Source organism: Aplysia californica, unplaced genomic scaffold (assembly GCF_000002075.1).
Source record: "Aplysia californica isolate F4 #8 unplaced genomic scaffold, AplCal3.0 scaffold00114, whole genome shotgun sequence".
Classification (NCBI taxonomy): Eukaryota; Metazoa; Mollusca; class Gastropoda; order Aplysiida; family Aplysiidae; genus Aplysia; species Aplysia californica.
The window spans coordinates 1,092,329-1,106,961 of record NW_004797384.1 but is presented as its reverse complement, the minus strand read 5'-3'; the positions used below and the strand labels follow the sequence as shown (position 1 = coordinate 1,106,961).

The 14,633-nt window shown below is 38.0% G+C and overlaps 1 protein-coding gene across 1 annotated transcript in view; it reads right to left on the bottom strand.

Annotated features, from left to right (window-relative positions):
* LOC101848654 (early endosome antigen 1) overlaps nucleotides 1-14,633 on the bottom strand; it is a gene marked incomplete in the record, with an annotated part of 47,732 nt that overhangs the window by 25,682 nt on the left and 7,417 nt on the right. The window contains 11 exon segments of the mRNA XM_005095835.3: nucleotides 490-595; nucleotides 1,312-1,380; nucleotides 2,349-2,489; nucleotides 6,711-6,731; nucleotides 7,645-7,703; nucleotides 7,992-8,078; nucleotides 9,271-9,377; nucleotides 10,414-10,477; nucleotides 11,534-11,567; nucleotides 12,313-12,428; nucleotides 13,003-13,113. Of these exon segments, the coding sequence (XP_005095892.2) occupies nucleotides 490-595; nucleotides 1,312-1,380; nucleotides 2,349-2,489; nucleotides 6,711-6,731; nucleotides 7,645-7,703; nucleotides 7,992-8,078; nucleotides 9,271-9,377; nucleotides 10,414-10,477; nucleotides 11,534-11,567; nucleotides 12,313-12,428; nucleotides 13,003-13,113 (915 nt within the window).

Here is a 14,633-nt window from a genome sequence, read left to right as displayed (position 1 = left end):
GGGGGGAAGATGAAAGAGACAGAGAGATAGAGAGAAATAGAGATCATTACTTCTACCGTTCCTGTCAGTGTCAAGCTGAGTAGAATACATACAGCCTCCTAGCAGACAGGCAGATACTTGCTAAAAAAATGTCCCACATGGGAAGAGAACTCATGTCTTCTGCACGCAATAGTAAAGTGCCTGACTATTATAGAAGACACTAATAGAAAACATTTGAAGAGATCATGTGAAAAACAGGTTAAGTCACATTAATCCTACCACATCTTAGTCTATTTTCCTTTTTTTAATAATAGACATGTCTGTTCTTGACTTGGTTTGCTTTCATAAAACTACATTGCGTGAACGACTTAGCTGGTTACTTTACTGATTTCAAAGGGATATTTTGCAGGTACTAATATAAGCTGAGGACTAGTACCCTGGGCTTTTTTTTTTTTTTAAAGGACTTCTCCTGTTTTTCACTAGATCCTTTCCTTTGTCTGACATGAATACCTTAGTCTTGTCCTCCGTTGCCTGAGTCAGTTTTTTCTCAGCTTCTGACAAAGAAGACTTCAGTTTCTCTACACTGGACTCTTTCTCATCAAGAGCTGACTGAAGGCTGGGGAGGAAGGAAGTTTTGAAAACCGAAATGAGAATGTAGAATACATCTTTTCATTGCTTTTAAAAACAATACACTGATTTGTATCTTTGTATTTTTTTTCTGTCTTTTTTAAGAATCTAGGGCTCAATTTCATACATTTGGCCATTTTAAAGGAAGAACTCAGGGCTTTATTTTAAGAACAGAAGAGGAATTACACAGTGTGCTTTTTCCAATCTTCAATTTTTATCTTACATTATACAGCACGCTATCTATTATCTTGTTTGTTTTAGTACAGGTTTTACGGAGCTCGCAACTGCATAAGGTGTGAAGATTAAGAAGAAGGAGGACAAGGAGCGGGGGGGGGGGGAGAAGTGGAGTAGGAGAAGAAAGATGAGGAGAAGAAAAAGGAGAAAAAGATGAAGACTTCGAATAGGTGCTTTTATCTCCCTGATCGACACAATTTAGATCATTCAGGAAGTTGGCTACCTACCTGCCTGCCAGGGCCAAACCGGGCTGAGTGGGATACAATATCCAAGCAGAAAGACTGAAATACTCAATACAGATTTTCCCCACTCAGGAACCGAGCTTGGAACTACTGCCTGTAACAACGAAGCGCCAAATGCTACATCACAGACACCGGTGAAGAAAACTTACACCCTTTTAAGTTTACCTGATATGACATGACACAGGTGAAGGGAGAATTTCGTTTTCTTTATTAACAAAAAGTAGGGTACCTGGCCACTTGCTCTGTCTTAGGAGCCTCTTGCAGCTTGACACTGAATTCCTTCAGCTCTGTTTCCTTCCTAAAAAGGTATACATGAAAATAAATAATGTGAAAAGAACAGGAATAACAATAGAAATACTAAAAGCAAAAGAGAACAAAGCACCAAATCAAAATTTTTACTACTTATATATATGCGATAATGTTCCACTTAAATCAGAATAAGAAATAAAAAAGTGAAATATCAGATCAAACTTCAAGCCAAATTTGCCTGTAGTACAAGGAACAAATACCCAACATTTTGCCTGAGTGTCCGGTCTTCAGGAACACCCTGTCCAATGTCCTACCATCTCCCCATGACATAGTTTGAATACGTTGACAACATTTTTAAGTAACAAAAATGACATTGCGTGTATTTTGGACAGAGCAAGAAACAAGTCTTCAATAATTTTCTTTTTTAATAGCAACTGTTTCGTGCCCCCATCTACACGATAACGATCATCAGGAAGCAGACTGCTTCAACCCTGCCTTCCTTAGTTTCAGCAAGAGTTTTATTGCAATTGCAACACAATGAGGTCATATAAGTGCAGAAGATTAGAGGTTTTACAAGAGAATAACAAACACAAAAGAGAAGGAAAAGCGATAAAGACGATAGATGACTGATAGGAAAGAGCACCTGCAAACCACCTACCAACAGTGGCATGGTTGTAGTTGTAAAACTGTTCTGTATTTATGTAATATTGTGTATTTATGTATGTATTTATGTATGTATTTGTGCATGTATTTATGTAGGTACATGTATGTTTGCCATTGTAAACCAAAGTGCCTTTCTGGGACAAATAAAAGTGTAATTTACTTTTTAAAATATTTTTTTAAAAACACTGCCAGCCAGGGTCAACCGGGCTGAGAGGACAGATCCCCAGACTCATTTCTCAGCCCAGACGATCTTTAAAATAAAAACATCTATATTGTCTTGGTCTTTTCCTTATTACCAATCTGTACAAACAAGTACAGTATGTCACAAAATCACCCAACAACAAGAGGACATACTGATCAAACTGAGACTTGAGCTCCTTGTACTCCTTCTCCAACTCTTCCTTCTCCTTCTCTCTCTCCTGTGTCATCTTGTCCATCAGCGTCTGCACGGACACCAGCTCTTGCTTCAGCACAAACACATCATCAGCTGCCGGCCTAAAACACACGACAGAACACAGAGTGTCATTGTAACAATAAATGTGTTACGCCCATCAACACAATCTACATCATTCAGGATGCAGACACATGGACACAATCTTCTCACAGACTGGTGGAGAAACCTGATAAAAAAATCTCCCCATATGTGAATTAAAAAAGTCATGTCTTTTGTTTGCTATGGCAAAGAGCCTAATTGCTACATCACAGACACCAGTAAGTAACGTTATTCATTAATTTTTTTAAACTGCTTTTGTATAAAAACAGAGTAAGTGACCATGAGAAATTTACAAATCGAAACACACCTCAAAGTAAAAATGTTCCCATATTTCTTCAAGGACATTCCTTTTAAGTCCAGAAGCCATATAGCAAACACGCACATAGTGAACAGATTTTCAGTTCCCTATTTTTTTTCTTACACATACATGTTTATTCTTTGTACTTAAAGCACATACATAGAAAAACGGGTACTCCCATTTCACTGTGTACATCATAGATTGTATCTCTATCAACAGTGGTCAAATTTATCTATCTCATTTTCTTTTTTAGATGGGACCCATTATGCCTCATATAAGCACAAAAAATGCACAACACAAAAATTTTGTTTCCTACTGATGTATATTATACCATTTCAAGGGAAGAATGGAAGGAGCCACTAGTAGGTCCTATTTCTTCACTACACACAAACTCTTCTACTCAAGCTTTCTCAACTTTCCCCATCAAATTTCGATCATTAACACATGAATATCTTTCTCTCTAAAACTGTAACAAATGGTAATGCCATGGAAAAAAGAGCAGTGAATACCTAGACCTGGAAAAGCTAACATGTCTACTGCGCAACCATGCATAATACGCAAAGAACCTTTAATCACCTCACGCTCAATTTAGCACAAACCAGTTTTATTCCAAAAACTAGAAAACTTGAGAAAGAACCTTTCTAGTACTTATGCTAGCCTTATGTTGGTATCCTTACTTATCTTATAAAACTCACTTTGAAAAAAACAACTTTTAAAGCAAAAAATTAACAAAAGGTGTCATAACTGTGAATTTTGATTGACCTAAAAATACCAGAACAGATACAAACTAAGTAATTACTAGACAGGTTGCTCCAACCACGTCTAACCAAGACAGTGGGATACAGCATTTCAGCAGAAAGAAGGAAATATGGAACAACCCCATCCCCCCATCCCCTTCTCTCAATCAAAGACATTGGTCAGTGTTAAGTACGAGGGCAGTTACTTATAATATAGTACTAAGGTATTGACATGACACAAATTCTCTAACATAAACAGAGAAAGCAGTTTTATCATCATGCACAAATCACCCACTCTACTTCTTACTTCAATGTTTTCCAGCAAAAAGCAAAACACAAAATCACAATACTGACAGGACCGTTCAACAAGGATATAACTGTACGCCTATTTCCCTTTTTCATACTGATTCCGCTCATTTTAAAACCAGCATGCAATCACAGACTGGTGACATCTATTTTGTGAGTAAAAAAGCCAGACTGAAAAAATCTATTACCAAACTAGTTCACCAGCTTCCCTTTAATACTTTCAAAACACACCAAAAAAAAAAAAATACTCTTGAGAACATTAAATCAAACAATACACAACTCAGTCTGTCGTTTTTTGTTTTTTCAAAAACATATTTGAGACTAAAGAAGCAGCAGCCTACGTTCAGATGTTCAAGAAACAGGGTAACGGAGACGAACGAGAGATACTTTTGGGCATGGGCAGAGGGGGGGGGGGGGGGGGGGGGGGAACAAGATGGGGACAGACCAATCTGAAGAAACTCACATTGCAAATAGTTTTTTGTGGCTATGTTATTATATCTCAACTCATATCTTTCAGAATTATACATGAAACTAACACAATTTTTATCATCCTGATCTCTTTCCTTTTCATTTCTAAGATGCCAAACAGTACAGCTTCAGCGGGAAAAAACAACCTTATGGTAAAGGGGGGGGGGGGGGGGGGAAGGGGAGGAAACGTCTATAAAAAAACTCTGTAAAAGATGTAATCATAAGAGCAGTCACAAAGTCGCCACATCGTAAGGGGGAAAAAAGCAGGTAACTCGGTAAATTAAATAAAATCATAGAAATAGCTTTGAGTCATATTCTCACAAGGAGAGAACACCAATAAGTTTTTTGAACATTATAAATTTTCCCCAATACACATCTCAACTGGATGCTTCTTTTTCTTTCACTTCTTCAACTTCAAGTGCCAGATCTGGAACAGACATTGGGGATCATGGTTCACCATCCATTTCTCTGCTTGAATGCTCTCAAAAAAAACATACCATCCTGGTCTCACCTCTCATCAATTTGTTCAAGTTCTCTATATAATTTATTCTCTGTCTAACTCTGCCTTTTATTCCATCCAGTTTGCAGAACTTACAGGACCTTCAAGAAATTTAAGTAAGTTGATTCATTGGATGCTTAAGAGAGCAAAAAAGAAAAGCCCTGTTCTCTTTTCAAGCACGCTAAAAGTCAAATCATGATGAGTGTTATACCTGCCACTCAATTCCCATAGAAGAATGACAATAGTACTCATGGTACAGAGCTTGACTCCAACCATCTCGACAACTGACTCACATATGTATTTAAAGATACATAGTTATACTCACAATGCAAAGATATAAATAAATAAGGCTAGAGGCAATTCACAAACAATTGTGATTTATATTCTTCCTCTAATTTTGCACTGATTTAGGACCTGACATGCCTCTTGTGTGAAAAAGATTCCTTAACAAGATTTTATACAAATCAGCGTGGAGTAGGGGTAGAAGAGGGGTGTAACTTCAGGCTCAGCTGGTGGGAGTAATGAGGAAAGTCAAGGCAAGATATAAATATCTATCTTCCAAACATGACTAAGATAGTCAGTCGCCAAGCAGTTAAGAATTGTATTCACAAAAGTATACAACAGTATTCTTTCCAGTCTGAGCTAAATCTAATAAAAAATTATCCCAATTTACTACTCACTGATTTTTATTCCCCCCCCCCCCTTAAGCGTATTTAATATACTGAAAATAGCACAATCACACAAATACAAGCCAGACATGTTTCACGCATAATCTTTATATTCTCACATTGCAATTGCGCATGTACAAAATATAAAGACAAAAATCTAAAAATCATGCAGTTTTATTTCCCTTCCTCCCAAAAAATCAAGTCACATACTGACAGAGTGAACAGGTAACTTTTGATTTCACATAATGTCCAAGTTACTATTACTATCTTTCTAAGGGCATGCTGAGCCATGTCTAAAAAGACATTGGTAAATATAGAAAGTCTTTCCAAAAATAAAAATAAAAATAACTGAGTGGCAAAACATTACACAGCACTGGTTATTTTCAACAGGAGTCTTGTGGTTTTCTTCTCCATGTTCACATTCACAAGTGGAAATGTAGCTTCTGAAAGCTCAAAATGTGGCACACTCTTCTCTGCCAGAATTGGTCTCATTGACCCTAGCAGTAGCCACAAATTATCTAATCTTTATCCTTATTTCTTCTGTTTCTCCTTAAGAACTCCTCTGCAGACGCATTGATCATTGTCAGACATTGACAAACAAACTGTGATTTCATATAAAGGAGTTAAAACAGGCTAGTTTTGTTTATAGGTTGATACTGATCCCAGTCCCAGACCTGCCACCCTTTGAAATCTAAAAATCAGGATCTCAAGGGGAAAAATCGGGATCTGGGGAAAAAAATCGGGATCAACGACAATTCACCAGGGTGATTGCCAAGCTGATTTAAAAATGTTTCAGTTCTAGGGGGGTCCATAAATATATAATGAAGATAGAGTATGTTTTTAGAAAAATCCGGCGCAACAGACAGAACAAAAAAATCGGGACACGCAATCGAAATCAGGATGCTTGAGATTGGGGTGGGGGATCGGTATGTCCCGGTTAAATAGGGATGAGTGGCAGGTCTGCAGCCCCCACCCCCATTGACACAATTCAGACTGTCTGGGAGAGCAGGTGGCTTCAGCCCTATCTGTAAGGACCAAACACGAAACTTCATCTCATAACAAGTGAATAAATATCAATACAAGCCACAATAAAGAATGAGCTCTGCAAACCATTGAACTCGCTTCACCAGCTGCCCAGTTCAATAACTGCAAAAAAACAAACCTTTATGCATGCTTACAACGAGGTGCGGATCAGCAAAGGGGTAAAATGGACACAGTATATGGTTCAAATCTATGGTCAGGCTTACTTTTTCTCCTTCTCCTTTTCACTGAACAAAACAATGAGGAAAATTAAAAATCAGTGTTAAAGATTTTCACCAAGAAAGAGATAGTATATTGCTATTAATGATATAATATCCTGCTTAACACTGGTCTCTTTGAAGATTATGGTTTTTTCATGAACATCACTTTCCCATGCCTAAATTATTGTTGTTATGAAAACAAACTATCACGAGAAATCTAAATAGATCAAAGTTGACAAAGACACACATTTAAGTATTTCACTACTGTTATTGTTGCAGTAGCTGTTATCAATCTCTCATCCTATCCTTGATGCAGCATAAAGTGTGAGAGAAAAAAATGTTCCTACATGTTTACAAAAATGAGGTAACTTATCATAAGACATTTTAATAGAATTGTTTTGTTGCTTTCAATCTCTCATCCTTGATGCAGTGTTAAGTGTGAAAAAAGAAGTTCACTACAACAAAGTGTTTACAAAAGGGCAGTACATGAGATTAGCTGTTGTACATGGTTTAAAAAAAAATTACACTGAGTAGATCAAGCAGCATGCACAACACTCACACAAATATTTACAGAGAGGGGTATACTGTCTAATGTGCACACGCTGCAGAGACTATTAAAAAGTCTGTCACACAAAATAAATAAACCATTAAATAAAGATGTAAGAGGCCCAATAATTTTTTTTTAAAATCACCACAAAAAGCTGTAGAGAAGTTTCAACACAATAAAATCAAATTTGATGTACCGGACGTCTTAGCCTGAAATGTCAAACGTAATTTTCTTGCGCAGAGTCTTTGCTACAACACATTTCATCACACGTAGTGGTACACAGCTCAAGACACGATGACAAACACTAGCTTGCTCATTCTCCGCTCACAATGTTTGAAACATTTGCTCACTCGTTTTCTCTCAGACTGAGATGTATAATGCAGTAAAGATTACCTTTGAGCTAGTTGAGTCTCAAGGTTTTTCACATACGTCCCTTTTTCTTCCAGTTGAACCTAAAGACAAGAAATATATATTTATGCAACATATTAGTAGTACATCTGTATGTTTCAGTATGTATAACATCTATGTATTTATGCACCGTATTTGTAGCATATCTGTACGTTTCAGTATGAATTTAAGAACCATATTTAAGTATGTATAATACATTATTGTAAACCAAATTTCCCCTCAGGAATCAGTAAAAGTGGAAATTTATTTCATTTTGTTATTACTTTTTTAAATTGTCCAGCCTTTACAGTGGTGACAGTTAACATAAGCAAGACGGACAAACTTTCTCCTACCTTGAGTGTCTTGATGTGGTCCTCCAGCGCTGTCCTCTGTCCTTCACTCTCGTCCACCCGCGCTTTCATGCTGGCCATCTCTCCAGCCTGAGACAACATGAAATGAAGAAACATTTTACAGAAATTCCCCAAACTCTCTTCTCTCTTCCCTCCCACCCCCCTCTCTTTTTCTCTCTCTACGATTCTCTCTCCTCTTTCTCTCTCTCTCTTTCTTTCTCTTTATCTCTCTACCACACTCACTCACACACACACACACACAAATTAATGGATAACTCAAATAATTCAGTAAACCAAAAGTATTTCATATATCTGAAGGGATACTTATATGGGTCCTTAATATTTTGTCAAGTGAATTCCTCAAAACATTTTAGTTTTTTTTAATGGAAGGCTCATAAAATCTGAGAGCACTCAGTAGATTACTATGACTGACAAAATGAAACCCTTTCTGCTTTACAAATAACTAGCTGAGTTCAAACTGTCCAAAACAATGCTGCACGTTTAGCTTTACGGAAAACAAAGTGAGACTCTGCTAAACCTCTTTTGCGGACATTGCATTGGCTTCCTGTTGAGAAAAGAATTTTGTACAAGTTGGCCACCCTAGGTCACAAATGTTTGAATGATAATGCGCCATCATACTTTTCATATCTGTTAAGACTGTACATTCCAACTCGCAGTTTAAGGTCATCAGCTGACAAAAAGAAATTTCTTTTGCCATCTATGAACCTTAAAACAATGGGTGAAAGGGCATTGGAATACCAAGGCCCCAAGATCTGGAATGCTTTACCTAGTACTTTAAGAGAGATCAAATCTTTTGATTAATTCAAATCTCAGCTGAGGTCGTTTCTGTTTTTAAATCAATAAGATGAATATTTCGAGTAATTTTCTTTTTGTCAGAACACGTTTTATGTTACTGTTGTATGTTGTACTGTATTGTAAAGCGTTCAGAGCCTGTGTACTTTAATCGGGGTAGAGCGCTATACGAATGTCATATATTATTATTATTATATAATCTATAACATTCTCAATAGAACCCTCAAAAACAATGAATGTTCTTAATAACAAAACAGTACAAATCTGCAAGGTTAAATATGATTCTATTTTCTATTTTCATTCACATCCAGGTTTATGGTATACAAAAACACACAGTTTTATCAGATTGATGGATTTCATTTGTTTATAACCACGCACAACACAAAAGGGAAAATAACACAACAAAAACCCAAACAAAACAAAGCAAGAATGGACATACCATTCAGGACGCACAATAACATCCACTTACCAGTTGAGCCGCCTTCACTTCCATCTTTTCCTTTTCAGCTTTGAGCACTTCCAACTGCATGTTGGCGTCTGTCAGCTGTTGGTCTTTGTGGAAAACCTCCGAAGACACTGGAAGGTAGAGAAAAGGGGGGGGAGAGTAATTAAACGTGAAACATTTGCTTAAAAGACATAGCACCCATTTCCCTTGACCTTATACCAGTAAGAGAAGACAATGTTTGTTTCAGTAAAGAAAAACAAAAGAACACAATGCTTAAAGACCACAAAAAAGTAAGACAGGCCATCCGAAACAACTGGGGGAACAAAAAAGAAGTAGGACCCACCAGTAGCACACTCTAGCTACCCGTGATAACCTAGTATTGGATTGAGAAGAAAAGAAAAGGAGTGACAAGATGAAGAAGGACTAGGAAGCAAAAAGATAAGATAAGACTGAGCAAACTTTATTTATCCTTCATAGTAAAAGCATCTCGCTTTCCGAGAAAAATCAGAAGGCAAAAGAAACAGCAGCAAACCATCAATAATAATAAAATACATAATTTTTATAGCACCTTTTCCCTAATGGTTCCAGGCATTTCACAATAAAATAACATTTCAACAGCTTGCACAATCCCAAGTGTCATACCTACCAGCTCACTCATTGCACAACAATCCTTTCAAATACATTTATGCATCCGTAATATAACAACTTATGACAAAGGATAATCACTGTGGCTGCTGATCACACTTGTTATTGGAAGTTGAATTTAAAAAAAGCTATATATAATAATGTACATAGAGAATAGGAACAAATAGGTGAGAGCAAAAGAGCAAAATAATATAGGTTTTTTTTTATAAACATCTGGGCAGAGATATGAGTGGCGTACCGTGACTGGCGATGTCTGTTTTAGGTTTGGTACTTAGAGGTAGGGAGGGAGGGAGGGGGAAAGAGAGATAGAAGGAGAGAGAGAGAGAGAGAGAGAGAGAGAGAGAGAGAGAGAGAGAGAGAGAGACAGACAGACAGAGAGAGACAGAGAGAGACAGAGAGAGAGAGAGAGAGAGAGAGGAAGAGAGAGAGATAAAGAGATATGGGGGAGAGAGAGAGAGAGAGAGAGAGAGGGGGGGGAGAGAGAGAAAGACCAACATGTAGAAAGCCTAACTAGTGACTCACATAAAGTTCGTGCCTCTTCAGATCCTTTCAGCTGTAACTGATGCATCTCCAGTTCCTTTCGTAGCTGTGCACATTTAAAGAGACAAATGGGTTGCTGGTGGCTTGAGACAAAATTGTTTGTTTTTTATGAGTTTAATGCCATACTACACACAAAATGGCTGTTCTGAAGATAGTTCCCCACCAGTTAGATACAACCCTCTCTGATATAAATAAGAAGAAGAAGAACAACTCACATTTATCTAGCGCATTTTCACTCAGAAAGTGCCTAATGTATTTGATTTCTACATATCACAATAAAAGGCAGCTGTACAAAAGACAAAGTACGTAAGTTTAGTTTGTCTGAATATGAGAAGAACAGGCACACAGTGATAGTCATTTACTCTTGGGAAAAAGAGACATACAAACACATCATCATTGTCTTTCCCACCCTGAACCAGGGTACAGGCCACGAACAAACACTTTCCATCTTTCTATCCGGTGCTAGCCTCTTGATGTTATTCCATGTCTTTCCACTTTTCTGTACTTCAGTTTCTGTGATTTTTCTCCAGGTTCCACAGACTTCCCCTTGATCTCTTACCCTGTGGATTCCAATCTAACACCTTCTTTGCTGTGCAGCCGCCTGATTTTCCGAGAGTATGTCCAATCCATTGCCATTGCCTTCTTCCTACCTTATCCCTGACAGGGATCTGTCTAGTTTTCCTTAACACTTCCTCATAGGTGACCCTTTCTGTCCATCTGATCCCCAGTAACTTTCTTAGGCTCTTGTTCAAGAAAACCTGGATCCTCTTTATGCAAGTCTGAGATACAAACCATGTCTCACATCAATACAAAAGGACTGACTTCGCATTTGAATTGTAAATCCTCAGTTTTGTTTGAAGTGAGATATCCCTGGTCTTCCAAATTCTATTCAAAGATATGAAAGCAGCCCGTTCTTTTCCAATGCGAGACTTAATTTCAGCACCTGTTCGTCCTCTGTCAATTATACTTCCATGATAGCAGAAGGATTCAACGTCTTCTAGTGCATTTCCTTCTATTGTGACCTGCATACAAACACATAGGACACCATTTTTGCTGCAGGACAAAATTTCATGATCGAACAGAGAAAAAAATAACCTCTTACCTCTTGTATCTCCACCCCAGATATTTCTCCATTCCTGCCAAAATAAAAAATAAAAAATAAAGCACGATAAGATTGAGATTAAAACACCAGGTCTCTTTACAGTAAAAGTCGGAATTACACACATTGCGTACAACTGAAAAGGTTTAAAATATGTGTGCACATCATAACATTTACAATGAAGAAACCAATTGTGAAAGGAAAGTATGGCCTCACTCACATACTGAAAATATTTTCACCTCTACACGTCTACAAATGTACATTGATAGTGTCTGTCACAAAGCAAAAGATGACTTTGACAGGCACGGTCAACGCAGCCCATCTACTGTGTGACCTACACCAGGCATAGGCAAATGTGTCCAAGTAACGAGGCCAGATCAAGCTATTCTAAAAGTCTTGCAGGCCATTGCTGAAGACAATTTGATGGAATCAGTTGAAATACCCACACTTTCAAAAGTGAGATAAAAAATGACATTAACTCATTTGTCACCAAAGGCATTTTATGAGATAAACATATTCGATCTTTTGCCTCCAAAAACTACTGATTTAATTTTCAAGAAGGACATATTATTTGATTTTTTCATAACCACCAATTCACTATGAGTCACATTCATTATTAATTACTGGGTCGACTCGCAAGCTACATCAAAACTGCTCGCAGGGCAGATCGGGCCCACAAGCCAGTTTGCCCATTCCTGATCTAAACTGAGTTCCACAGGGGCGAAAAAAGCTTAAATATTTTTCTTCCTTTCTCCTGACGGGTAAACCTTGAATAGTCTCACCTTGCCACGGGCTTGGCGCCCGCCTGGTCATTGTCGCTGTGTTCTGCCTCGTAGTGAGTCTGTAGCTCCTCCGGAGAGGTCAAAGACATCTTGCACATTGGGCACAAGAAACCCTCCTGAAAACAAAGAGATTATTAAGTCAACAATTAAATGTTGTATAACATTTTTGTGTCTTCCTCGGCGGTCAACCGTGGAATGAAAGCAAAATATTTCTGAGTCTCTAACTCGGCGATGAAATACCAAGAACTGAAAACAAAGGGATTTTTTAAACTCAACAATTAAATGTTATGTAATATTTGTGTGTCTATCTCTGAGGTTAACTGTGGTATGAACGGAAAACAAAAATATTTTTGAGTCTGTAACTCTGTGATGAATTGATGAAACACTGTACGAACTGAAAACAAAGACATTCCTGTGACTAAGTCTGCAACTAATAATTGTATGGACTGATAATAAGAAATTTCTCCATAGACGTCTGTGGTTGAAAACATAAATAAGTTTCTGCATCCAACTCAGGTCTAAAAAAAAGCCATTACCATCCTGATGCTTTCCCATCATCTATCTCTTAAAGTTCTCTTAGAGCATAAATTCGAAACGACAAGACCCCCCCAAAAAATTAACAGATTCTTGATGTCATTAACTACTCACATTCCAATACCACAAAGTTCAAGCTATCTATATCTCTCTTACCCCCTGGTCTTCTGTCGCCCCTCCATCTTGAGCGTTGTGTTCTGTCTCAAAATGTGCCTGTACCGCTTCGGCAGACTGAAAGTTTTGCATGCATGTTGGACACAGGAACCCCTGGATGTAGACAGAAGAAAACATAAATGAAAAAAACTTTTAAAAACCCACATAAATTTACAAAGAGATTGTTTAATTTTTTTTAATGCATTGTTATTTGCTCTTAGTCAGGTTAATGCACTGGCATTCCGTGGTAACATAACAGAAAGAGAGAGGGAGAGAGAGAGAGAGAGAGAGAGAGAGAGAGAGAGAGAGAGAGAGAGAGAGATAGAGAGATAGAGAGAGAGAGAGAGAGAGAGAAAGAGAGAGAGAAAGAAAGAGAGAAAGAGACAGAGAGACAGAGAGAGAGAGACAGATGGACAAATGGACAGACAGACAGACCAACAGACAGACAGACATGAAAGAAGGAAGAGGGAAACAAGAGAAGGAAAGTGAGAGAGACAGAAAAAGGGAGAGAGGGAGAAACCCACTGTCAGAGAGAGAGAGAGTGAGAAAGAGACACAAGAAACGAGAGAGAAAAAATAACAGTGGGCCAGAGAACAAGATAGAGAAACAGTAAGGAAATGGCAGACATAGAAAGGTGAGTGAGAAGGATCCTAACTTGTGTGGGCATATCAAAACTCACATGACAATGCCAAATTTTTATTTCAAATGTTTCAACTGTTACACTCAAATTCTCCTCTTTTTCACAAGAAAAACAAGCACCCCAATCTTTCCACAAGGTGTCCTGCAAGCCATAGGAATAAAGGGAGATGCCCCAAAATTTCATGTATGCAGAGGTAATATTTCCTCCTCTCTACTCAACCTGATATGGACTACTTTTCGTTTTTAATTTTAGTTAGAGTTTTACTGCACTTGCAACACAATAAGGTCATATAATTGCCGAAGATTAGAAGTGTTACAAGAGAGTAACAAACACAAAAAAAGAAAGAGGGGAGATCAAGACAATAGATGTTTGATAGGAAAGGAAGAAGCAAACCACACCATAGCACCTGCCAACAACCAACTTGGACTACTTTTCCTTTTAAAATTCTTCCAGTAAGAGTTTCTGCACCAGTATCTGGGGCGTGTGTAGCAGTAAGGTTCTATATCAATACACGCAAAAGATGTGAATGTGATTGCCTTATGAGGATCTTCGTTATAGAGCATCTTGATCTGTCAGTAGGGATGTCATTTTGCATTCAGGTGGGTCAAAGTAGCCTGCCTCCAATATGATCATTGTGTCATTGGGAGTGTAAAACGTTTATTAGTGACACCAATCATTAAGAGTCAGTACTACCAACGGCACTGAGCTACCACTGCTATTTGAAACAGTACTGGCTACAGATCAGGCAGTTTCCTTGTAATGTAAATATTGTAATTGTAAATGTTTTTCTTCCCCACTGACACATCATTCTGAGGCTGACGGCTTTGACTACACTACCTTCCAGTCGGAGCCAACCTTGGCTAAGAAAGATACAACATCCAGACAGAGATACTCCATAGAAAGTATCCCTGCCAAAAAGGAATCAAAACTCATGTCTTCTGCAAGCAATTGCTTAAAGCGTTACTATTACACCACAGACACCGGTCATGGGGGG